This window comes from Neolamprologus brichardi, chromosome 13 (assembly GCF_056152115.1).
Source record: "Neolamprologus brichardi isolate AB-2024 chromosome 13, ASM5615211v1, whole genome shotgun sequence".
Taxonomy (NCBI): domain Eukaryota; kingdom Metazoa; phylum Chordata; class Actinopteri; order Cichliformes; family Cichlidae; genus Neolamprologus; species Neolamprologus brichardi.
Genome location: NC_142116.1, coordinates 2,602,987 through 2,630,288, shown reverse-complemented (window position 1 = coordinate 2,630,288; position 27,302 = coordinate 2,602,987). Strand labels below are relative to the sequence as shown.

The window sequence follows — 27,302 nt, the reverse complement described above, 5'->3', positions numbered from 1 at the left end:
GTCATAGAGATGGTGTGAGTCATAAAACGCCAAAAAAGGAACACAGCACCAAACTACAGCCTAAAAAAATCCAAATCCTAAATTTTGCTCTTGCTTTGGCCATTTACGTGTTAATCATTTATTTTACACTGCATCTGAATAATAAGTTAATGTAAAATGTTATCTATAATAATTCGGCTGTATACAAAATAGAATAAAATAGAACTAAATAGAAAAAAAAATAAGAGCTCATTCATTCAAATCCAGCTGTGCTGACGGGGATGCGCTAGTGGTGTTGACGTCAGTCGTTAGGCGGTCACACAGAATGCCTGTGTAGAATTACGGCGAGCGCGCGTGCGTGTATGTGTGTAAATTTTGTCCTTGCTGCGCGTGACCGTTCGGTTGCCCGGGTCAACACATGAAGGGCTTTAATATCAACACTGCAAAAAGTACACACAGCGCTTACCGTAAATAAAACGGTTCCCGCTGTTTGTGTGTGCGCGCGCGTGTGTATCATTAGCGTATCCGCGCGACACCCCTCTCTCCACCTCCCGACGTCACCGCTCTCCATCACTCGTTAAGGGCTCTGGCTACAACCACCGCTCACACAGACGTACGCGCGCACAGCCGCTAGCCAGTAGGCTAACTACCGTTTCCCCTTTCCCTACCGGCGGTGCGGTCGTTGCGTTCAAACTGTTTTCCCGGTGTTGTTATGTGAAGACGTGACTCTCGTCGAATAACGGAGAATATTTATCTGCATCTCTTCCTCGGCTGACCGGGAGCCGCCATGGAATGCCGCGTCCTGTCCATACAGAGCCATGTAGTCCGGGGATATGTGGGCAACAAGAGCGCCTCTTTCCCGTTACAGGTAAATACAATTTGCATGCACCCGTTTTCGGACAACGAGCGACCAGACGCTCGTTATCGGACACGACCCTGTCTGACGTGTTTCGCTGCCCTTTGCCAACAAAATCCGACTGCGGCACTCTTATCAGCGCCAAACAGGAACGTGTAAATGGCTAATTAGATGGTGGAAAGTTAGTACAGTCTTGGATGCGTTTATTTATGGCTCCGGTTAGTTGTAATTTCCCAGCTGTGAGAGTGAAAAACGGACATAATCGACGGCGATGTTAGATGTGCAACGAGAATCTAAAAATAACTGTGTAGTAGCCCAGATATTGAGGGACAGCCGCGACGACAGGTGTCGTGCATAATACCTTTTCCCCCCGCAAACCTGTGCATCGTTATCAGAGATGGGAATGTTAATCAGCAGAGGTGTTTTTCTTCAACCAGCGTCTTCGTTATTTGCACATTTAGCCACAAAATGAAGAGGAAAGTCGTTATCTGCTAGAGAAATTGCGGCGCGACACATGTCATTGAGGGTGTCCGATAATGGAGCAAGGTGTTCTTCATCATAATCCGTGGAGAGAAAACACGAGGCTGTATATTTAAGCTGTATAAAAACGTGTAGCCTACCAGTACTTTTTGAATGAATCATCCAACAGTGATTAACAGCCTGAGGATTTGCATACAAAATCAGTGCAGTTATAATATGTCCTATTATTGTCATTACAAAACAAATATCGCAGTGAAAAAAATCCATAAACGATACCCTGCTTTACTACAATTGTAAAGTCTTCCTTGTGAATTGGATTGCACCCCCTGACATTAGATTTCCTTAAGGAAAGCAAGTGTGAATATTGAACCAGAATTAAAATAAAGAAATGATTGGACATGATTTTCAAGCCCTTTATATATTGATGCAGCTAAAAGTCATAATCAAAGTATTAATCTGACTGAAGTAATGCTATAGAAGTTTTTGATCAGAATAAAACTTAAGTAACTGTACTCCTTGTGCAGAATAGCATACGATACATTAGTGCATCTGCTGGGTACCTTTTCTATAATAATACTGCATAATATACCTTTATATTTCTAGTTTCAATTCTGGAACATAATAGGTAACCAATGCGGAGTATCATTTGTAAAATTTGAAGTAGTAGAAGTAGAAAGACCAACAACACCACAGAACAAACCCCAAATGATGTGCAAGAACTTGGTGACAATGGGAAGAAAGAACTCCCATTTATCAGGAAAATACCTCCCGCAGAAATTGGCTCAGGAACTGGAAACAAACAAAAGTGTTTGTCTCCTGAATCCAAACTGGGAGCTGCTTCCACAGGAGAGGGTCCTGATCGCTCAAGGCTCTGCCTTCCATTCAACTTTTGGAAACTGTAGGAACTGCAAATAAGCCTGCAGTCTGAAAAGAGGCTGATATTGGAGAAATATGGCCTCTGTTTGAGATCAAGGCTTTTCAGGGAGAACAACTTGATAATTAATAATTACAATAGGTCAAAGTAGAGGTAACGAGTTTCATCAATATGAAGCTATTAGCTGCACCACGTCTCATTATTCACAGTAATACTGAAAAATTTATTTACATGGTTATACAATGTTATATCAGTGGTACCCTGATAAAACACAAGACAAGTGCACACATGTCTGAAACTGAGAGCAATTTAGTGAAAGGGTAGTTATAATAACAACAAGGACACAGTTGGAAAGACACTTGGAGCTGTACTCCACGTGTCAGGAAGAGCAAAATGGATGTAATTTACTGATGTGGTTACATGGTGTGGCAAAGTAGGGCTTTAGGAAACTGGTTGAAAAGCTTGACCCAAGAAACATCATCCCGGGTAGAATATATATTTCATTTTAGTTTTATTAGGGACAAGCTATTAATTCAAAATCTCTGTTCACCTGAGTGTGTAACAGGTGAAAGAAAAAATGCTTATTGCTGATACATTTAGGTTGTTAAATTACAATCATCTACCTGATGAAGGTCAACAGGACTGGAACCTTGTAGTTTAATAAATGTATTGGTGGTAAGCGACACCATGAGCGGGAACTGCATTTAATTGTTTTGGTGAAATGTTTTTATGTGACATTACGGTGTAGCTGCTGAAGACTTATGAGGGTGAGGTACTTTTTTATTAAATTAAACAGTTGTGTTATACTTTTACTTAAAAGTCAGAGAGTTTTTATATCAGCAGAAATACTATTATCACAGATTTGCTAAAAATTGTAAGATAATTTTGTACTTGATGGCTATACCTGGTTAGACACCATGATTCCATGATTTTAGGGCTAACTATGATAGTAATTGCTAAGTAGTTTATTAACGTACCACACAAAAGAATTGAGCAGAAGTACTACGTTACATCCCATCAGTAGTCCTATCACCATCATTGAATAGTGTTAAGTATTAACAGTACTCAAGCCCAATAGGGAGGTAAAAGGAAGCTGGAAGTTGTCTTAATCACACACTAATGATAAAGGCTGTAGAGCAACTTATTTAACAGTGGGAACAACTTTGCTGTGACAGAGTTTTGTCTGATAACAAACCACATGCTGTTTAATAAATGTAAAATGAAAGTTTAATGCAGCAGAATCTTGTACTTAAGATGTTTTGAAGAAGAAAAAAACTAGGCAGATTAATAGCCTGTAACTCAGAAAGTAATTTTTTTGTAATGGTCTTTGGATATCATATGATATATAAAATTTGTTAGCTGATCATAACAAATGTTCAGCTGGTTCTGAATTGCTCAGGTAGGACTTTTTTTTTCCAGATTCGTAAAATTAAAATCATTTCATTACACATTATAATGTGGCTGCCTCATCACAACATTGGAAAGATGTGATTTTGGTGTCCTCGTAGCATTTTGTTAGAGTTATTTATCTAACTAGGATTTCAAGTATGTTAATTTCTTTCCAACTTTACTTCTTCAGAAGTTAAGAAATGCCATTTTGCAATTTTCTTGTCAGTTTCCCTGCTTCTTGTGAACTTGGCATTTTTTATCTTAAATTTGCCTTTTTTGTACATCTGCCATTTTTTTTATTTTTTCCTAAGAAATTTTCCTGTTTTGTTTCACATAATGCACCATTTAAATCTAGAGTCTAAAGTTGGCCCTTTATAGTTAATTTGATATGTGAGACCTAGAGACCTAGTGTTCTTGCCATCAACTGACAGTGAAAGTGAAAATCATTTCCTTTAGGACCTCTGATGTTTACAGTTATATCACCTTTATTGTCTTAATTTTCCTGTTTTTATTGTAAAGCACTTTGGTGTACCGCTGGTCTTTTAAACGTGCTATACAAATAAAGTTGTATTGTATTGTATTGTATTGTATTTATTTACTGTATAGCACATTTAAACCAGGACATAGGATGATGGATTGCTTTGAGCCTGTGATTATCTTGATTACACTGAGGATGGTTATAATTTTAGTGTGCCAGTAGTGATGCAGTCAGTCGTGGTAGTGAGGCTTTATCGTCCAACAGTACAGTACATCACCCTGAAAGACTGGAGCTTGTTGTAAGAAGGTTCAGGTTTATTTTTAGCTTGCAGTACCCCAGGGTGAATTTTGCGGTTATCCCAATGACTTGTAGGCTTTGATGCATGTCACCAGAGTCCAGTAGAGACACTAATGTTCAACTACTACGCCTGGTTAAGCCTGTTTATACAAGGCTAATACTAAAGCAGTCTTAACTAGTGCAATGTAAAGTGTACTGTAAAAAATTGTCATTATGGCTGCTTATAGCTTAGGTGAGTAGGATCACTGACACTTGTCCCTAAGTTTTCAAGACTGATGTCTTGGATTCATGATAAACATCTGAACAGGTAACAAATTTGTTGGGTTGTAGGTTGTTTTTTTTCTTCAGTTTCTCCTTAATATTATTTAATAATACAACGGTAATGCAGCCTTAGCTGAGATGCTCAGATCCCTCTCTTTAGCCACCTCCATCAGCTCATTTGGGGGGAATACCAAGGCATTCCTTGACCAGCTGAAAGATATACTCACTGTGCCCGGAGTCTACCCTGGAGCTTCCTGACAGGGCATGCTTGGAACACCTCAGCCCAGGAGGCATCCTAGTCAGATACCTGAACCACCTCACCTGTCTGTTTTTGTGATTGGAGCGTTACTTTCCCCTTTTGAATTGCCTGAAACCAACTTAAACTCTTTCATGGCCTCACAAAGATCCTCCCACATGCATGTTTTTGCTTCAGCTCCTGTCAGAGCCACACTCTTGGCTTGCTGGTATCTGTCAGCTACCTCTGATATACCTCAGGGTAACCAAGTCCAGTACAACTCATTCTTGAGCATGATGGCTCCTTTCACCATCTGGTTTAGGGACTATCACAATAACAGGCACCCACTACTTTGTGGCTGCAGTTCTGTGCAGTTTTCTCGGCAAGGCAGGTACAAAATATGGTCTATTCAGTCTCAATGTCTCTGATATTCGTTGTAATGCTTTTGAAGTTCTGCTGAAGGTGGGAATTGAAGATTTTGTGGACCAGCGCCTCTACCTCTGCTGGATTCTCTCAGTGCACCTGCACAATAGGTTTAGGTTTGGGTGCACCAGGGCTGTCCACTATCCTCCTCTACCACCTGATCCAACTCACCAGGTGGTGATCAGTTAACCGCTTAGCATCTCTAATCATAGTCATATGGTCCCAGATCTGATAAAACAATTACAAAATTGATATTGTTCTGCAATGCAGAATGTCCTGTGAAATAATTAACACGCTCATGCTTGAACATGGTGTCGATTATGAATACACTGATAAGCCTTGCTAAGAGAGCCAGCATTTGTGTTAGAATATCAAGAGTCTGCAAGAACATACATTTTCTAGGAGCTGCTCATGGTGCCAGTGTGTATAATATGTGTGTCTGGATGGTGATTGCGGCAGACAGACTGTGTGAATGAACCACCGCTGATGCTTGTGGACATAAGCAAAAATTAATTAATTAAAAAAAAGGGCAGTGTGTTAAATTTAGACTCCAATGGAAAACCCACAGGTCAATGAAGGAGAAAGTCTCACCATGCACAGTAACAATGATTCAGCTGGTGTCACAGATCAGAGAGAAGAAGATGATGATGGTGATGAGGATGATGTCAGCGAGCGTGCCGGGCATCCCTCTCTCTTCTGTCACGACGGAGAATCTGTGGCATGTCAGCAGCCGGGAGACGGCAACATGAGAAAGCAGGGCTCTGATTGGCTGCCACAGGATTCCTCCTAATGACGTCAGAAAAGATGGAGACAGGCTGCCTTAAAGTTAAAGCTTCAGCTTTCACATAGAAACAGAATTCAAGGGCACTGGCACCCTCCATAATGTCAAATAGCGATTTTTTTTAACATTAAAAAAATATTGATTACATATAAATTTTAATCTTGATTTATTTTAAGTGCCAGAAGTGGAAAGGAATAGTTCTTTCAAAAATAATGTACAGAGTAACTGCACAAGAGAAGAGTGTAGGAGTTAAAGTGGAATGAGTGATCCTTATTATAAAACTTTTAAGTTATATCAGACTTTAGTGACATGCACCCACAGGTATGGGCATTTCCAAATAGGGGAGAAAAGCTGACTTTTATTTCTCACTCTGTTATATAAATCAATCTGAACTGAACAGTCATTGCAGAAGGATGGTGCCAGCTCAGTCACGATGCAGTAAAATTAGCTGTTGTGTTGCCTCAGATGTGATGAGCCAGAAGTGCTACTCGTTAATTGAACTCGTCTTTCGTCAGCTGTGAAAGGGGCTTCCTCGCAGGGGGAATTTACCAAAAGCTTTTCTCCAAGAAGGCAAAACGTTTAATTTTTTTTAATCTGTTAAGATCCTCGCCTTGAGTGAAAGCTTTCCCGTCAGCAGCGGTGCAAACAGTCTGTCAGTGACTTGAGGCCCATGAATAGAGCACGGCAAGATGTGACCTAAATAACATATTCTTAGACACACCCATGTACATCCGCTGTAAATACACGGTTTTGCATCAACGGCCAATTTGGATCCACGCTGAGCCAAAAGAACACGCTGCGATAAATGTCGGTGACAGTTTGTGTAGTCACAGCAAAGAAACAGATGTTTCCAAACAGACGGGAGGTGATAGGCTGGAAGCTCAAAATCACTTCTGAATTGACTGAAATTTGAAAACTGAAGCTGAAATCCAACCTCATCATGCATTTATTGATCACACCCACTACTACTATATCTTGAATAGGATTGAAAGTAGCATTATGCTCAAAGCTGCCATGTTTTTTTAGGTACATGCAGTCCAAAATGTTCTGCATATTATGTTTGGATAGTGTTTACATTGATAATGAAACGTTAAAATTATGGGGCAATTCTTTATTAATTTTCTAATAATGTATTTCACAAAATAGCAAACAACTTATTGTGAAAGTTACATAAAATAAATGAGTGTTTATCAGAACTGAAGCACAGACTTCTTGGACAGCATGTACGTTGCAGTAAATCAAAATACTAGTATGATATTTAGATTAAAAATATACAATAACAAGTCAAACAGCAGCAGTTGTTTGATTATAGAGAAACTGCAGTCGAATTTGCTTTGGTCAGTAATTACAATTTGGATTATTTTAACATTAAAAACTGTTTTTTAAGAGGGGGAAATAGAGTGTTTGGGGTAGGGGAGTCAGGGACATTCAGTAGGAAGTTAGTCCCAGACTAGCAGGTGTTTTCGTCTGTAAAGGCAACTACTGGCTCCAGGTAGAGAGACAGAGAGGGACACCAGGATGTCCAGACAACAGTGGGCTTGATCCCTTTTGGGGATTTTCATTGCCACATTTAGCCATTTACCTCGCTTTATTTAGGAAATTTGTCTTAAATGTTTTGGCAAGGCAACGATCACTTGAGGTTTAAAGTGTAACGTGATCACTGACAGTCCTGTAAGTTAGGACAACAAAAGACTCTCCTTGAAGGATAATGCAAATATTAATATATCAAAAAAAGTCATAATTCATCCAGTTCTGTGTGCACAGGAGTGTAATGTGACTGCAGTGAATTGTTCTGCATGTTAATCGTGTTTTCTGAATGCTTCACGCTGCTGAAATAAATAGAGTGTTCCACCTTTCAGAAACCCGTACAAGGTCAAAGTTAATATCTACACTGTGTTCCTGGGTGGGTGGAGGGGCTCTTCTCTGAAAAAGGATTCTTGTATCTCAAAGTCACAGTCAGTTGAAAAGAACAAAGACCTCATTCACTCTGCCAGCTTTAGCTCAATTAAAATAAAGACATTCAGATAACAATTAACTCAGCACGTGGATGAGCCATGTGTGTGGGTGTCTCTCTCTCTCTGGGGTAATTTATAAAAACAAATCTGTTAAGAAACACAGAGAGAGCGAGGACACCACGAGCTGTTTCTTGCAGATCTGTGTGCAGACTTCAGCAGAAGTTACATTTAGACGATGCCTGTATGTCCATCAAGGTTAAATGAAGTCTGACAGAGTTTCTTTTTCCCTCCATTGCAGTTTGACTTTTTCGTGTTCAACTTTACGGTACTAAAGTATTTTCAGCTCATTATTTTGCAGCTTTACTATGTTGATTTAATATCACAAACACAAAACAAATCTAGTTAGCTACAGCTGAACCGCCAAAGTCAACCTGAGAAGGACTGCTCTTTAGTGAGCCTTTGCATTAAAAATGACAAATGACTATCCTCTCTTTGAGGTTGACTTGACACAATGGAGAAGTAACACATTATACATTAAACTCAAACTGTTCACCCAGAAAACAATGCGTCTGCCCTTCTGTTCTTGTTCTGCTTACATGAAAAAAATGAACTTGGTTAAGTCATCACAGATAATTTCTCCCACTGCTCAAAGGTGGGCAATTACTGCTTCGCGGCAACTAATAAACCCTTACTTGTGGAGAAAACTCAGATTAAATATTTTAATATGCAAACCAAACATGGTGATGGAATCATGACGATGTAATGACCATATTTCTAATTGTTCTAGTACACTGCCAGTCTGTCGCAGGGCTAACACAGACTGACAAACAGCCATTCACACTCACATTCAGACCTATGACCAATTTAGAATCACCAATTAACCTAACCCCCCCTAACGGCATATCTTTGGACCGTGAGAGAAGCCAGATCAGGACCTTCTTGCTGTTAGGCAACAAAGCTAACCACTGGGCATCACTGTGCTGCCCGAGGGTACAACTCTTCCACAATAAAAGCATCAATATTCCAGCAACGTTCCAGTTAAGACATAATGCTCTCAGTCTTTGAAAAGATGAAAGCTTTGTTAGGAATAAGTATATCTCACTAATGTCATAACCTGGTGCCTCACACATCATCACCAGTGAACTCCTTGTGGTACCTGAGACACAGCAGCAGCCTGAGACTCCAAACGAAGTCTTTAAAACACAGCCGAGCTGTAAAAGTGTTCTCCTGATATCTTCTGACAACTGTTTTCTTTCTGTGTCTTCTGTTTTCAGCTTTTAGGGTTTGAGGTGGACTCAATCAACTCCGTCCAGTTCTCCAACCATACAGGTCAGGCCACTGACTTAGCCTGTGTATCTCTCAGTTTGTGCGTGCCTGCTTTGTGTGGGTGGGTGTGTGTGAGTCAGTTCCCTCGGTGTCGTGATGAGGTGTTGGCGAGTGTTAACAGACACGGTTCCCTTTGAGGCAGCGACCGTGCCGAGGCTGACGACTCGACAGATAAATGAGTTTCCGTGGAGGTCAGCGGCTGCATGCTCAGACACCAGAACAGCTTGGAAACACTGATATAGCTGCAGGGAGATGAACGCCATTCACATTTTATACAAGCTCCATCTCTGTCTCTCTCTTATTGGACACGATGCTGCTGATCTCTATCATCTCTATTCTCTTTAAGAAGAATCATCTAAAGATCCCATTTCATGAAAAATTCATTTTTATACTTTTATGAGATTTTTTGTTATGAGCCGTGAAAATCTGAAGTTGCTTAATCGGCTCTCCAGTAAAACTGTTTCCTTTTTTACATCCTTAAGCTTATTAGCTGTATGTTAAGGGGTTAAATAATTATGAAAGTTTATTGATGACTCTCAAAGTTTAAAATCTAATCAGTATAATTGAAAAAGATGTGTAAAATTTCTGCAAAGCCGTACTTGTGACAGAACTAATTTGATTTGAAGGAACTTGTATGATTGCAGTGATGATGCATCTTGTTATAGAGACGATGCAGACATCGCCTCTGGGCTGTCTGCATCATCTCTCTGTCACATTTAGCCATAATATTTGGATCTGATTGCCAGACTGAGTGAATAATCTGCACCGTGTCTCCTTTGTCGCACTGATGTGTGGCCCCACTTCATGGAATCCAAGCTAACTGAACCTGAAGAATGAATCAGCTGTGAAAATAAACATGTTTGTCCAGCTGTTGCTTGTTGCTTCATAGTGGAGTCAAGAAATAGTAGATCATAACAAAGGTTTGGTTTTGTTTGTGGGTGGTAAACTAATTTATCTGCATATCTGATTTCACGTGACCTAAAAGACAGTGTGACCCCCTCGTTTTATGGTTTAATGCAAGTGATCCGATTCCATACGGTTACTGCTGACTTAGCTGTAAGCTGAAAGTCTGATTGACGAGTGAACTGCTTTGAAGTCAGCCTCAGATTGTTTTGTACGGAGTTGTTATCGACACAGATAATAGTGAGCTTAAAAACAGTGAAAGTGACCTGTGGTGATGTTGCAGACTGAGGCTAAACATAATTGTAGGAGTTTTTGTAGGATAAGTGTCTTGTGGGTGAGCCTGGAGCTTAAATGTAGCAGCAGCAGATGATGGTATTTATATTTGCCTGTTGCAGCCTTTTTCAGTATTTTCAACTACTGCCTAGGTCACGTTTCATGACAGACATGTGAGCTTTAAAGAAAGTTTATGTACCTGAGAGGTTAGATTCAACTTAGCTAGGCTTTCTTTGTGTTAGCTGGTTCAAAAAACCCGCTAAGATTGATTTTTGTAAATAGCTATTTAATGTCTATCTTCTGTTTCTTTACCTTTTTCTGTGTCCTGCTTTTGGGTCCTATTGGTGCATATATAGTGAAATCTCACAGTGAAAATTTTGAAGCCTTTTTTGGGTTTAATTAAAGTAACTATCACTTATAGCTCACGAAAATCAGAAATCCGGTTTCTCTTTAGAATATTTCATAGGACATTAGGGCTGCCACGATTAGTCGATTAGTCACGATTATGTCGACTATCAAAATCGTTGATTACTAATTTAATAGTCGACGTTTCGTTTGAAGCTTTGTAAGATCCCAAAAGACGCAGGAATAAGTAGCAGGATTTAAGAGTGTAATAACGGATTGAAACAGAAGAGGGCAGCACTGCATGTACAAGGATGCCAGCTGCCGTTAAACCCCGAAGAAGAAGAAGCTCTGTCCCAGAATTCATAGCGCAGCCCAGCTCAGTTTCCAACAATGGCGGCAGCTAGTTAGTTTTAATATTACTCTTATTATTCTTTCTGGGTCACAAAATAAACGTTTAACATATTTTCAGGCGAGAATGTAGCTGTGTAAACCTCAAATATCTGCTCAGTTTATCAAGACACCACATATTTTCAAAAGCGCTCCGACGTTTTCGGAGACTTCTGTTAGCCACTAGCTCGATAGCTAGCCAGGAGCTAGGCTCAATAGAGCCGTGAGAACACCGGACTCCGGCAAATCGTTTTCAAACCCACCGCTGTCTTTCGCTACTCAGGTTAAACATAAATAAGTCACATAGATAACTTAAAAATGTTATTGTTTGGCTTTTTTTTAGTATTTTATTTGTTTCTGAGTAAATCGGTTTGGCTGAGATTAAAGTTATAGTTTTTACACAGCTGAATAAACATCAAGCAAACAGCTGATTATCAGAAGTGTGAGATGCTGGAGAATATACTACGGTGTCCTGTTATATTTTAGATAGCAAGGAGTTAATTAAACTTCACCAAAACAATCTGCAAATTTCATTAAAATTTAATAAACTATCATCTTTTCTTTATTTTTAGTTAGCACAGACCTTAAACACTTAAAGCTGTAAGCTAATGATAGTTATATAAGAGCAGATGCTGCTGGTGCAATAAGCTGTATGTTTTACGTCCAATGGATGATGATCTGATTAGTTAACTAATCGCAAAAATAATCGGTGACTAGTCGACTATCAAAATAATTGTTTGTGGCAGCCCTATAGGACATACAAAAAATAATTTACAAAAGAGAAATGTCCAACTTCTGAATAGTATGTTCTCTTATACACTCAGTACAGGCTGGAGCTCCTTTACCATAAATTACTGCATCAGTGTCACCTTTTTCATTATCACTTTCCGGATGACATTGGATAGTTTTGCAGGAAAAGTTGAGCCAACTCCAGAATTTTCCTCGCAGTCCTTCTGAAATTTGTTTTTTCTTGCATTTCTTGTCTTAGAGAATTACTGGAGTTCAATTTAAACCCTTGGGGACGAGTTAAAGCCAGGAGTGAGTAATCTAATCACAGGTTATAAGCTCACTGTTATTATCAATCCACTTGCAGTGAGTGATACAGCTGAGGACGGTGTGTTGTGGAGAAGAGAAGAAAAAGTCCTCACATCAATTGTGGGATTCTGTTTGAGTGACCTACCTTAACGTAGAAATGCCTCAGACTTTAATCAGATCTTACATTTGCAATTTCTCAGAGGAGAGTGTGTAATTTGGTGTGACATATTGAAGAAGACGTTTTCATCTGAAAAGGGAGAGAAGAGCGGCTGGGTAGAGGGGCAGAGAAGGTGAACGGAGAGGAAAAAAACTGGAGAGAGGAGAGAAAATGAATCAAAGAGAGAGATGATGGAGAGAGAGAGACGCTGGGAGCGGCCATGCGACGCAGCAGTAAACAGCAGCGTTGGGAAATTGCGACAGCAGCGTGCGATGACGTCAGAAGCAGCTCTTATCTGAAGGCCAGCCTTCATTTTACCCTCCCTCTCACGCACACACCACTCTGACTGCTCATCTCTTTTCTTAGCCCCCTTTGGCTTTCTCCTGGCTTGTTGCTTAGCAACCAGAACCCCCACCACAACCACGTGACCTGGCTGTGACTCACCTGGAGCCACGACGTCACCAGCTTGCAGCAAACCTGTCATGTGCAGACAGACACCCTCCACACTGGCTTATATGCTTGTGGCCACTTCACATACATGCACACCTGTATACAGTGTTCAGCACATGCTGAGGCAACACACAAACACAGTGTGTGTGTGTGTGTGTGTGTAGTGGAGCATGTACGTATTTGTCCTGCTGCTAGCCTCCACTCTGTCCCTGTCTAACCAGATACTGTGTCTGCAGGTATCAGGCCTGCTGTGTGTGTGTGTGTGTGTGTGCATGTATGTGTGTGCGTTCTTCATGCAATTAGATTAAAATTCTGGCTTGTGGTAAAGACATGTCTGGGGCACAAAGACCTTCTCAGGAATTTATGATCAGGGTGTTTGTCTTATCCTTTGGATGATGTTTGCAAGGTTTAATTGAAACAAGATATTAAATGTAAAATCTTGATATGTCAGTGAATAAGATGTGATATAATGAAACATTAGATATTATGAAATGTGGGTAGAAAACCCTGAAAAAGACTGAGGGCATAGACACAGACAGGAAGGGAGGAATAATAGGGAACAGTTAAGCCTAAGCAAACATTGAAAAATACAAATAATAAAGGAGGAAAGAAAACTACACGAGAGTCTGACCTTCAGAATAAAACAGGAAGTAAACTGAAAGAGGGACTGGAGCAAACTCACACAGAGAGAGGCTCGACTAATTAAAGTATCATTGTACAGTTTTCTAATCACATCGCGTCATGTTTGATTCTCATTTAAACTTTCTTTGATTTACTTTTTGTGAATTGGTTGAAAAGCTCACATTTCCCTGCAGGAGAAGTGTGTTTTATCCATCGGTCTCTTCACAGCAAACACAGTAACATCTCTCCTGTGCTTTCTGAAGGATATTCTCACTGGAAAGGTCAGGTCTTGACAGCAGATGAGCTCCACGTTCTTTATGAGGGGATTAAACTGAACAACGTACACCACTATGACTATGTTTTAACAGGTGGGTGTCCCACTTTTTCACTTGGACCGCTGCTCAAAATGCAAATATCTGGACAGTTTAATTTAGTTTAATCAGAGTTGATTTTTAGATCCCCCTGAGGTTAAATTTAAATAAGTTCCTTGCAGTCTTCTTACTTTTTTTAGCATCATGTACTTGTGTGCCAAATGTAGATAATGTTATCAAAGCAGTAGATCAATTTTGACCACAGGAAAAAAGAGATAAGAAGTCACAATTTTCTTCTGTAAAAACATTTTAAGGTAAATCTGAGAATCAGTTTGGATTTAAGTAAGTTTAAGTTCAACTGGGTGCCATTATTGACATACAGAGCAGTTTAAGTTTAAAACAGTTTTTAACAGAAATCAAAAAGTATAGTTAGTTATAAATCTTTTCATACACAGCCTATAATAATTTCTCTGCTCTGTCTCTTCCTTGTGTGTGTGTGATGTCTGCAGGGTATACCAGAGACACGTCCTTCTTGGAGATGGTGGTGGATATTGTTCAGGAGCTAAAGAGAGCCAACCCCAACCTGGTGTACGGTAAGCAAACACATGGTTTCACAGAGTGAGGAGGGCACAAGAATCACATTAAATGCAACAACAGATCCACTGCTGTGACTGAGCATTTGGCTGCAAAAAAGCTGTAACCTTTGTTATCTTTTGGAAATTCTTGCGGTTAGTAGAGCTGCTCAGTTATGGCATAAACTGTAATCAGATTATTTTGGTCATACTTTTAATTAATTTTAAGAAAAGTGTCTTTTTAATGGGGATTTCAACTTAAACTTAAGTAAATAATTCAGAGGAAAAACAGGTTTCTTTTAGAGTGGTAGATGTGGTGGAGGACAGAGTGGGAGGGACAAAAACAACCGCAGCGTCCTTCCACAGGTCAGTCTCAGATTTATCAAGATGAGAGGTTTGGCTCCTGGGCTGAATGCTTTTACATTACAGGGAGTCATCCAAGCCTTCGTTATCAGAGTTTAAACACATTTTTGGTGAGGCAGCAAAGGCATTTATTATTTAACCAGCTTATTCAAAATAGATCCACTTCACTCCAGGGATGACTCTGTAGCCAGAAGGCTTTTTTTCTCATGTCACACCACTCAGTTTGACTGTTGCAGTTTTGCCTGTGGACACTGTAATAGTAGATATACAGTGAGACTTACTGCCTCTGCTCAAAATAATAAGCAAACATTGGGTTTTGCAGAATGTGTTTACCTAAGCACTTATAGAAGATCCTCTGTTACATGCTGCTGCTGCTGCGAGATGCTTTTGAGTGTTGTTATACTTTAATAACATAGGAGAGCAGTGACTGTAAGACAGAATGGGTGTTTTATGGAAGTGAGAGTAATTGTATACATGTTTCTGGCTGTATTACACATATTTATTTGTCATATCAGAACATTAGTGGATGTTTAATCTCTGCCTTATTAGTTCATTATTTCATCAACATCTTCCCAGTAGGGCTGCCACAATTAGTCGACTAGTCACGATTACGACTGATTTAATAGTCGACGCGTCGTTTGAAGCTTTGTAAGATCACAAAAGACGCAGGAATAAGTAGCAGGATTTAAGAGTGTAATAACGGACTGAAACAGAAGATGGCAGCACTGCACGTACAAGGATGCCAGCTACCGTTAAACCCCGAAGAAGAAGAAGCTGTGTCCCAGACTTCATAGCGCAGCCCAGCTCAGTTTCCAGCAATGGCGGCAGCTAGTTAGTTTTAATATTACTCTTATTATTCTTTCTGGGTCACAAAATAAATGTTTAACATATTTTTAGGCGAGAATGTAGCTGTGTAAACTTCAAATATCTGCTCAGTTTATCAAGACGCCACATATTTTCAAAAGCGCTCCTACGTTTTCGGAGACGTCTGTTACCCGCTAGCTCGATAGCTAGCCGGGGGCAAGGCTAACTAGAGCCGTGAGAACACCGGACTCCTCTTTCACTACTCAGTTTAAACATGATATGTAAGTCACTTAGATAACTTAAAAATGTTATTGTTTGGCTTTTTTTAGTATTTTATTTGTTCCTGAGTAAATCTGTGTGGCTGAGATTAAAGTTATAGTTTTTACACAGCTGAATAAACATCAAGCAGACAGCTGATCAGAAGTGTGAGATGCTGTCCTGTTATATTTTAGATAGCAAGGAGTTTATTAAACTTCACCAAAACAATCAGTAAATTTCATTAAAATTTAATAAACTATCATCTTGTCTTTATTTTAGTTAGCACATACCTGAAACACTTAAAGCTGTAAGCTAATGACAGTTATATAAGAGCAGATGCTGCTGGTGCAATAATCTATATGTTTTATGTCCAATGGATGATGATCTGATTAGTCGACTAATGCAAAAATAATCGGTGACTAGTCGACTATCAAAATAATCGTTTGTGGCAGCCCTACTTCCCAGTAACAGGTTGTACATTTTTTACTGCAGTTAGAAACACATGGAAATATTTCAATGTGACTTTTTTGTGTGGAGAGTGGGGATTGGATAAAAGTCTGATTGGATAAGTGGTTAAGAGGATGTATGGATGGATGTTTGATCAGATCAGTTCCAGAGTTATAGCATAGTTACCTTTCAAGACCTGATGTCCAACTCTACCTTAAGAACTAAACTTACATTTTTGCCTTCACCACAGCAGAGGCTCCAATAATGAGAAAAAGTATTAAATTGGTCATTTCCTAAACTGATATGTAATAAACAGTATAGCCCAAAGCAGGGTCTCCAGGTCTTCTGTTTAATACTTTAAAAATGGATAATAGGTTTTTCTGTCAGTCTCATTCCCAGCTTGGATGCGCTCATCTCCAAATCCACTTTCATGCCTCCCATCACTGCAGTGTGTTTATGTAATGCGCTGATTGCTGGTGTGCTCTCACTCTCAGTATCTTTTTGTCGTTTCAGTGTGTGACCCCGTCCTCGGAGATCATGGATCTATGGTGAGATTACTGATTATTCGTGTACCCTGTTGTATGTGTGTCTGTTGTTTTTAAGAAGGAATTTTGTGCCTTTCAGTTTTGTGTGGGTGGGATTTAGTGTGTGTGTGTTTATACAAATATATATATTTGTGTTCGTGTTCTGTGGGTGTGTTACAAGACTAATTTCTCATGACAGAGGGATTATTGTGATCTGACAGTATTACATATACACAGTGACTCACTCTGTGTGTGTATATATATCTACTGTGTGTGTGTTTGTGTCTATATTGTGTATGTATTACATTATGCGGACAGTCTGTGTTGATCATGTAAAAGCATGAAAACAAACATCAGAGAAAAGCTTTGTATTAACTCAGCCCACAGATGAAGTGTGTTTGTGTGACTCTGTTTCCACAGTATGTTCCTCAGAATCTTTATCCCGTCTATAAGAACAAGGTGGTTCCTGTTGCTGACATCATCACTCCTAACCAGTTTGAGGCTGAGTAAGTAAAAGTGTTTTCAGTCTTGACAATTTGACAACTCTGTGACCATCTGTTCATTCACCTTCTGGTTAGTAGACTAATATCACTGCATAACTGTCACAGATTAGTAGGCAGAGGACTCACTCACAGGACTCTGAAGTTTAGAGAGAAGGTGAGGGTTTATTTGCAATGTGACACCAAGTGAGAATATATACATATATACAGTGGAACAGATAACACGGGGCTCCAGGGAGTAGGGCGGGGTCCGAAGGGAAGGTCCAAGACGGGGGTACACACACGCTCTTCTTCAACTTGATCCGTAACTCACTCCAAATGTCCACACCAAAAAGCTCACGCTCACTCACACACATCCACAGAAATCCAGACGGCAGGGAAGACGGGCAGGGAGTCTAGAAGGCCTGTACACAGAGAAAAAACAATGTCAGGAGGAAACTCTAGGAGATCAAAGGGAACACGTTCATGGGCTAGGCTACACTGACGCTAGGTAGTGTGACGATCCAGCGAGGAAGCAGCCTCTCTTGCCATCTTAAGTAGTCTGCCAGGATCAGTGTGAATGAGCCACAGGTGCGTGTTCAGGGCGGGTTCAGAGGCGGGGAATCAAGGTCCAGTTCCGCCCTGGTGGGAGAGGCTAAGACAAAAAATACACACACCACGACCTCTCCAGATCTTGAGAACCATGACAATAACAAAGCCTTATATTATTGCCAGAGCTTAGTTTTATTTATATAGTGCCAATTGTCTCAATGTGCTTTATATTGCAAGGTAAAAACTAGATGTTGATCATATGGTCACCAATGAGCAGCCCTTGGTGACAGCAGGAAGGAAGAACTCCTTTTAAACAGGAAGTGAATGCATTACTTTAGTTCCCTAGTAAGAACATTCATTGACATGAATGCATTCCCAATCCTCTTACAGATAAGTTTAATCATCACAGCTTAATTCCGAACCCTGATCCCCAAGTTAAGTTTAATCTGCAAAGTAATAATAATGTAATTTAATGTAGTAATGTGAGCAAGTAGGTCTCATAAAGCCAGCTGGATGTGTTTTTATTTCATTTTATTTATTTATTGCCTGGTTTCCTTCTGTGAGAGAGTCTTTACAACGGTCCTCTGCTCATGTCTGAGACAAACTCTCCCTGAATGGTTTTGTAGTTGTTCTGATTTTCTGAGTATATTGGTGCAAACGGTCTTTATGTAATGCCACTTATGTTACCTAATACTTTCATTTTGTGGTCCCAAAAATACATCTTTGCTCCCCTTGTATCCTCTCTTATCTTTCTTGTTAATTTTTCCTTACACACTACCTGAGAATCTCTTTTATACTCTTAATTTAAGTTAATCCAAGATGACTTGAGTTCTTTGAAAATACATTATTTTAATCAGTTACTTATTTCCTCTCTAAATATTTCTTTATAAATAGTGGTTGTGTAAATAAAGATGGATCCTTTCTTCTGTCACTCCTCTTTACCCTGAGATCACACAGTGAGATTGCATCATTAGAGCTTTGCTGTATTTGGAACAAGATTAAGTCTGATTCACGCTCCAGTTCAAAGGTTATACCAGCAGGAGAGCGCAGAATACAGTTAGTGCCATTCAAGTACAGTAATGATTGATTAAGTCGAAAATAATTTGTCAGCTCAGCAACAGAAGAAAAAAAATTCTGACAGTTGCTTTGATCTTTTTTTCCTAGTCTGTTCAAACTGTTTTATGGAAGGACCCAGGCAGAGTGATTAGTGCATCCTGTAAAGCAGCGTAATAGCCTAACAGCTAACATTAGGTACAGTTTTTGCTTGAAGCTATATATAATGGTCTTTAAAATACATAATTTGAAGAATTTGGAATTTGAAGAATTTTGATGGAAACTGCTAAATTGAACCTCTTGTTAGTCGACCTGCTCATTATTCTGTGGAAAAGTAAAGATGGTGGTTGAAGCCCAGTTCTAATATTTTGCATTATGTCATTCGCGTTCTGTTTGTTTTCTCATCACATTAATAAACATGAAACTATTTGAAAACCTTTTTGAATGTATATTAGTGTCTCTATAAGAAAACGATTTTCTGCACTAAGTCATTTAACGTGGTAAGATTTAAAGTCTTATTTTTACCTCCTTTACAGTTGTACGGACTCAGTGGACCTAACAGATGAAGCCATCAGATTCTTTGTTATAAATTAAAAGTGTAACATCTGCTGCTTAGGTTTTAAATGACGTTTTTATGATCTCCACAGTCACATGTGAAGGTTTTTTAACCCTTGCAGCCTCTTTTTTGCAGTAATATTAAGCAGTTTAAGAATCTCACATCTGTCACAGCTTTATTGTGACGTTACTCCACCTGCTGGTTTGTCTGTATGCCTGCAGAATCAGACTGAATCAGGTTTTTCTCTTCATGAAAGACTCTTGATTTAGTGTCTTTACGGTCTTTGTTGCAACTGTTTTCACACGTTATTTATTTTGCAGCTGTTGTGATTGTTTGCTTGTGTTTTAGATTATTGACGGGGAAAAACATCAGCACAGAGAAAGACGCTGTAGAGGTAACATATCTACTTATCCTGTTTTTCTTGTCTACATGAACATTAGTTCTTGCTGTAACAGTTGAGCTTGTCTTTTTGCCTTTTCCAGCTTCATACTTCTGTATCTCATGTTCTGATTGTAGGTAATGGACCTCCTCCATGCGATGGGCCCAGACACAGTGGTTATTACGTCCTCTGATCTTCCCTCTAGACTGGGAGACCGCTTCCTGGTGTCATTGGGCAGCCAGCGTCATGGTAGGCGACAGGATTAGGAATGTAGTTTGACATTAATACAGGAATTTAACCTGTTGTGTGTCTGTTGTGCTGTTCAGTTCGTCCAGATGGCAGCAGGACAACACAGAGAGTGCGATTAGAAGTTCCCAAAGTGGATGCTGTCTTTGTAGGAACTGGAGACTTGTTTGCTGCTATGTTGCTAGCGTGGACACATCACTACCCCACTGACCTAAAGGTACACACTCACAAACAAACACAGAAAAACTGTTTGGAGCTCAGTCCAAAGTAATAGGAATAGGAACAGATTAAAAGACCTGCAGAGATTTGATGAATTAGTCCTCTGACTAAAACCAAGAGCAACGGTTCTGCTTTTTGGGGCGATCGTGGCTCAAGAGTTGGCAGTTTGTCTTGTAATCGGAAGGTTGCCGGTTCGAGCCCCGGCTCCGACAGTCTTGGTCGTTGTGTCCTTGGGCAAGACACTTCACCCGTTGCCTACTGGTGGTGGTCAGAGGGCCCGGTGGGGCCAGTGTTCGGCAGCCTCGTCTCTGTCTGTGCGAAATCAGAGCAGCTGTGGCTACAATGTAGCTGCCATCACCAGTGTGTGAATGGGTCCTTAGGAGCTAAGTAAAGCGCTATACAAATACAGGCCATTTACCATTTTTACCAACTTTTTCTGGACACGACTATATAATGAAATACTCCACTACAGTCTAGTAGGTGGCAGTAATGGAGAAGACTATAACATCTAAAAATCTTAAACCAAGAGCTCATCAAATTAAGTTTATGGGTTATTGTATATTACAGGCAAAACGTATAACTGCATTAAACTGGAAAAAATCAGGTTTTCCTGCTCTTGGTGCTTGGATAAATTCTTTGGCACAATGTATGGCAATGGAACGGATAACTTATTTTCTCAAAGACAAGTTAACATATTTTGATGATATTTGGAAGGTTTATAAAAGAAGCAAACATCGGACAGAAGTGTGGATAAGGTGAAGATTATTTAGTTTGTGCTAGCTATTTCTATTTAGTTTTTGTTTGTTTGTTGTTGTTTCTTTCAGTGTGTATAAATGCCACACACTGTACTACTGTTTGCATATTTCAGGTGTTTTTACTTGATGTATGTTTGGGAGAGAACAGGGGGGGTCTTACTACTGCTGCATATTACTGTGAAAACAAATCTTTTTATGCTGTTACAAAAACAATAAAAAGATTGTTAAAAAAAGACTATAACATAAGCTCATGCAACAATAATGCTGTGTGAGAGGGGTAATCACATAAAAAACATAAAATTCAAACCCCTTAGATTTGGCTTTCCTGTCAGGCACTGCTGCTAGTTTTAGATCACTCCCTGGAAGGCCCATTCACTTACACTGTGCCCTTTGTGATCTCACCCCAGAGAGCGAATGTTAACTTAATCCATGTGGTGGATACTCACTGGTGGTAAAAGCTAAACAGTTTTCAGCAGTTGGTGAGTCCAAACTTTCTAAGTCCGAAGGCTGAGCATCAGGGGGAGGAACGAGACTTCTACCTGATGCTTTTTCAGCACTCATCGGATTGGTGCACTATGACCTCATCCTCCAGGGTCAGACGTTTTCTTTTCTTTTCTGTCTCTCAGACGGCCTGTGAGAAAACGTTTTCAGTGATGCATCACGTTATCCAGAGGACCATATCCTACGCTCATGGTGAGAATAACAGAACTAGTTATCAGCGCCTAAAGCTTTCCTTGTTTGAATTTCATGAACAAAAACACAAACAATTATATTAAATCAGTTTAAACAGCGTCTTACTTTAGAGTTTCACATTTTTAGTGGTAAAAATAAAAACTAGCAGTAATATTTCTTACCTGCATTTCTTACAGCAGCTGATTGATAGCTCACATCTGTGGGTCTGGATTTCTGCTCCTGTTGTTATCAGTTACTGGCTTCTCCTGCATAACTGCTTTTAAATGCGTTGCATGAACGGCAGTTTGTTCATGACACCTGTCTTCAGACTCCAAACTTTGCGGGTTAATTGAATTTTGTGTGACCCTTACCTGCCCCTCTCGCCCTCAGAGTTAGCAGGTCCTGGTCGGAGGCCCAGTCCGCCCCAGCTGGAGCTGCGGATGGTCCAAAGTAAAGCTGACATAGAAGATCCTGCCATAGTTACGGAGGCCACAGTCATATCCTAACGTTGCCCGCCCATAAGACTCATACTAACCTCTCCACCCATAAATCTCTCAGCTCCTGTATCTCGGTAAATCTCTCATTACTGTAAACCTTGACTGTCATTGCCTAACTTCAATAACTCATCATCCAGACTCCTTAAACACCTTAGTATTGTAAACCCTTTAGTCCTTTAACCCTTTGAAGTCCTCAGTGTCCTGATCCCGAACTTAACCCTTAACCCTGTTTTGGAACCAGAGCCATGGATAGACAGAAGGTTTGGTCAGGGTATCCGAGAGGACTTTGCAGCAGCTCTTTAGAAATTTTTAGGGCTCTCCGGATGACTCAGATAGTGAGCTTCCACAAGCACAAAATGTCATTTGTTAAGGTTAATGAGAGTGATCATCCAGTATTCAATCATCTGCACGACAGTGGAATTGATTTGGCTGGTAAACTGAGATCTGGGCAAAATTCATAACTGTTATAGAAAACATGGGAGAGGTTTTGTCCTTGGAGTGCTGCTAGGATAAGTTAATAGTCTTACCTCTGGTTTAAAATAATATTTTACCTTTTTTAAGTTTCATAAGACTTATTAGTAAGTCTTATCAAAAAGTTCTCATGGATAACTTGATCGCGGGTTTAGTTTCTGTGGTTTGTCTTCAGTCTGGCCTGGTTTTTTGCCACACTGAATAGTGATGTCAGTGTATTTGGATGCACGTCAGTCTATTCACAGTGACCCAGCTGCTGAATAACAGCTCTCGCACAGAGTTAGACTGTATTTGTGGTGTTAGTAAGGGTCATGTGTACGTGCACATGAAAATAGGTGCACCCATGCTTTCTTAAAAAATAAAAAAAACAATAAAGAATACAAACATTTTCATAGTAAATAGCAATAATCAGCTGCATCCACAGGTCATCCTTGTTCTGCTCTGCAGTGAGTTCACCACCTGCTGCAGGTTCTGATTATTTATTAAAAATTATTTAATTAGGAAATGATGTGAGAGTATCTGAGTTTACTGGGACTAGATGGATAACATAAACCTTTCCCAACAAGTAAAGACATGTAAACTCCGCATGGGGCTTCCTGCATGGAGTCAACTCCGGGTCCCTCTTGATGTGAGAAAACAGTGTTGCCAAGGATACGGCAGACCTCTGGGTCGAAGCTGATTTTCAGAGCAGAACAAGAATTACTGTCAACAGCTGACTTGGAGTACGCGTGACTGTGGGACGAGATCTTTTTGGTGGATGTAGTTGAGTAATAGAACTTATGAACCTACACGGAACATATCACGGATCCTGGATGTGGCGAGTAAGCCGGCTGATAGAGGAAGAAAGGCTTAGAGGGTCAGGGTTAGGAGTGACTTACCTTTCATCCAAAGAGCGAGGCAGTTGTCCACGGATAAAAATTGAAAAATGAGTTGCAAATTATAACCGGGCAGGCTGCCCAACTAAAGTCTCTTTGTGGAACCACTGAACAAGTTCTCCAAAACTCTACCTCAAAATTATTAAACTTGCCTACTTTATTGCTCTATTACTGCCACCCTGTTAAACTGGCATATTCTGTTTATTTCTGACAGTGTTGCACTCTAGAAGTGGTTCTCCACACCTGACGCCAAGTTGCAAGACTCTAAAGATCAAACACTGTTTTTCTATGGCTCTGCCCACCACTCTTTTAATCCCTTACCCGTCTTACAGCAGTGATGTAATGGTGACCAAGTTTAACCCCTGAGATCTCTTGAAAAATATGAGAAAACAAACAAAAAAAAAAAAAACGCACAATGTATAGATGTTGTACTATAACTGTATTGGACCATCTGTATGATATCTTCTATCTGATCTGTCTATTGGACCATTGTGTTGATGCTACTGTACTATAGACTACACGCACTACAATATCACTCAAACAGGAGACGTCCGGGTTGGTTGTGGCACTCGCAGACGCTTCAGTGCCTCTAGTTGTTGTCACCTGATAGTAACTGTCTAAAAATCATAGTGTATAGTTGAACCTTTTTCATCTTAGCACAACATGAAAAAAATGGGCAACCCGAGCTGCCTGAGCTGTCCCCAGCTGATTGTAGACCACTCAGAAATCGGCCACCTCAGTGCCAGAACCAACCCACGTCACGCCGGACGGCTGCCGGCCCAGCTCTCGCCCAGAACTCTATATCTGAAAGTTGAGCCACTGAATTTACTGGAAGCCTCGAGTCGTATTGATAACATCTACAAGCTCTGTAACCTTTTATTTTTAAAAATGAGCTTTTGATTCCCATCACACTCCACTGTGGTCTCTGTCACGTCTTAATCTGTACCAGAAACCTGAATTAGTCTGTGCATGTGCATACGACTTCCTGTTACCTTTATGTTTACAAGTAGTCATCAGGTGTGTTATGTAGAAATAGTTCTGTTTGTTGTGGGTGCAGTAAAAGTAGGTCGAATTTCAACCAAATGCTGTGAGTTGAATCTTGAAACGAAAGATTAGTTTTGCACTAAACTAATACAGTTAAGTCGTTAGTACAGCTTAACCTGTTCAAACAGTTTCAGTTAAATCATCATCTTACAACTATCGCAATATAAACAATTTTTTTAAGTGATTAACAATAAATGCGCCCCAAAAATGACTCTAATTTTTAGTTGCACAAAAAGACGATAATGGGATATAAAGTCAAATGTCAGGGTTTCAAAATCACAGTATCAGCTTTTCAATTACATTAATATCTGTTATAACCAAAACCAGTGGTGGTATTATAACCTGTAGCTTTTCCACAGTGGAACGTGATGGGAAGGGTGAGAGGAGAGCAAATGGCGACAGTGGTCATGAGCTGGTTTCAAACCAATGATGTCGCAAGAACTTGGGATGTGCCTTAGCCCACTGCGCTACAAGGGCACCACAAGAAAGGAGATTTCAGTTTTAAATCACCTCCAGAATCTTTTTTTCTCCTCAATTTTGGAAAGTGCAACCAAATATTCAGAGGCTTAAAAAAAGAGAAAAAAACAGCCAGAAGCCATCAGTGATCCACCTGAGCTGGATGTAAGGTTCTGGGCAAGTCAGTGTATTTCTGTACTGCTGTTGTTTCTCTATGGACTGTACTGTGATACTGCCTTAGGAATCTAACATCATAATACCACAATACTACTCACAGAGAGGAGGAGGGGAGGAAGGAAACATGAGATGTCTTAAATGTAGGTAAATGTATGTTTATCTTGTTTATAGCGGTGCAAGGGGCGGAATTATTGTCTGGTTTACAAAATTGCAGAAAATTGACTCTTTTAATTCCAACTAAAAAAAATGAAACCCCAAAAATATAAAATTCAGTAAATATTTATAAAACAGTATTTTTTGTGGGTCAGATTTATTAATAATGATCCAAAATGAGACAGAAGTTAGAAAAAAACAACTGAATGAAAGTCACTTTATGATGTCATGGAGCGCCGTGTGTATGCGCACTGCTGAGAAAATGAATGCAGAGACTTTGTGAGCTTTGCAGTTTGCATTATAAAGCAGTCAGTGATTTACCTGCCTGCCTAGATCTCCACCTGCACCAATTGCGTATACATCGTAACGTCTTCCCCTCCGAAAAATGCAACATTCCTTGTGAGATTTGTCAAAGCCCCACAAGGAATAGGTACAAAATAAAGCATGCAAACATTTGCAGTTAATTAAAACTCAGATTGTTAATAAATGTGGCCCTAATTGATTTATCATTTGGGAACTGCAGTGTTGTACACTTGTGCTCAGAGGTAATCTGAATGCACCTCTTGGACAAACAGGCGGGAAAAACGATCTCATTTGTAAAAAACTTTTGTACCAGTACAGTTATAATGTGTCACTGTAGCGCTGATTGTCATATCAGTAACAGACTTGAGGAGTCTGTGCATTTTGCCAACCGTCTCTCAGCTCTGCTAACAAACCCGACCGCTGTAACACTGGATCTAAACGCATCCACCCGTTGTGTCTTTGCTCGTGGGAGAGTGCGTGTATGTGTGTGTAAATGTCGTTTATGGTAACAGGGTTTCGTGTGTATGTGTGTCCGCGCATGTAAAAATGAAAGAGCAAATACATGGAAAGAAAATCTGCCAAATGTTGTGGGATGAAGAGGAGGGGGAGGTTAAAAAAGACAAGGAACGCTTTGGTTAAGATGAGGAGGGGAGGAGAGGTGTGTTCAAGAGGACAATCACTCCCTTAACCTGAACATTTAGAGGACTGCTCGGAGAGGGAACTGAATCCTAAACGTTCCCTTGATGCCTCACTTTGCTTCTTCTTCCTTTACATCCTCCAAACCTGTGCAAACCCCTGCAGTGCCAGTTCTGTCCGTATCGCTAGTTTTTAAACCTTAGCCTTGCCGTGTGCGTGTTCGTTAGATGGTTAAACTGTGCTTTCACTGTTTCCACTGTTCCCTGTTCTCAACGTGCCTCAGTGTCCATGTTGTTGCTGTCCGTCCTGCTCACGCTGCTTTCAGTAAGTCCAACTGCTTCAGATTCCTCCGTTGAATTTTGACTTGGTTAGAAAAACAAAAGACGCAGGTTTGGTCTCTGGCTGCTTGTTCACGGTAACTGTACAGGGGTTGGATTTTGAAGGCAGCAGGTGTTGCTAATCTTTTGAGGTTTTTAGAGTTTTGAGGGGTTTTTGTTCACTGAATCTGGTTATTATCATTAGATTTTAGATTTTTTAAAAATGTTAGTTTGTGTTGAAATACACCATTTTATGTATTTGTCGCCAGTGAAGTCTCGAGTTTATTGAATTTAACTGTTTGACATGAGACCAAACTGGAGGCTCAGACCATCCAAAACATTGAGGTTTACACCTGTGTGTCACGTTTTTAAAGTTAACTGCAGATCAGACGGCCGGTGAGGATTCTGAATGTTTCACTGAAGTGAAACCCTGTGTGATTGGCTCCTTTGCCTCTCTGTCTCTGGCTTACGTGGTCATGTGACTCATTCCTGCGTGGCGATCCATGCTCTCCCGCCCTCACACCCCAGCCTCCCCTCGTCCATCTCTGTTTAGTTATGAATTGGCTGCCATTAAAAACTGCAACAGCCCACCTGCTTGTGCCACAGTGGTCCTCTCCTCCTCTACATCCACAGGTTCAACTCCACCATCTTTTTTTGTTTCCTTCTGTTCCCGGCGGC

The 27,302-nt window shown here is 40.2% G+C and overlaps 1 protein-coding gene across 1 annotated transcript; it reads left to right on the top strand.

Moving 5' to 3' along the window:
* Positions 1 to 275: 275 nt before the first annotated feature.
* On the top strand, positions 276 to 26,724 carry LOC102792432 (pyridoxal kinase-like). The gene is made up of 11 exons (XM_087849969.1): positions 276 to 847; positions 9,283 to 9,337; positions 13,769 to 13,873; positions 14,326 to 14,409; positions 16,774 to 16,808; positions 17,205 to 17,290; positions 19,773 to 19,818; positions 19,941 to 20,052; positions 20,130 to 20,266; positions 21,650 to 21,716; positions 22,086 to 26,724. Exons 1-11 carry the CDS (start codon positions 767 to 769, stop codon positions 22,199 to 22,201), a joined length of 924 nt encoding a protein of 307 aa, XP_087706095.1. The 5' UTR covers positions 276 to 766; the 3' UTR covers positions 22,202 to 26,724.
* Positions 26,725 to 27,302: the final 578 nt, after the last annotated feature.

Coding starts and splice junctions, on each gene's coding strand:
- LOC102792432 (XM_087849969.1), top strand. CDS start 767: ATGGAATGCCGCGTCCTGTCCATACAGAGCCATGTAGTCCGGGGATAT. Junction 9,338..13,768: donor CCAGTTCTCCAACCATACAG/GTCAGGCCACTG, acceptor TGCTTTCTGAAG/GATATTCTCACTGGAAAGGT. Junction 13,874..14,325: donor CTATGACTATGTTTTAACAG/GTGGGTGTCCCA, acceptor TGATGTCTGCAG/GGTATACCAGAGACACGTCC.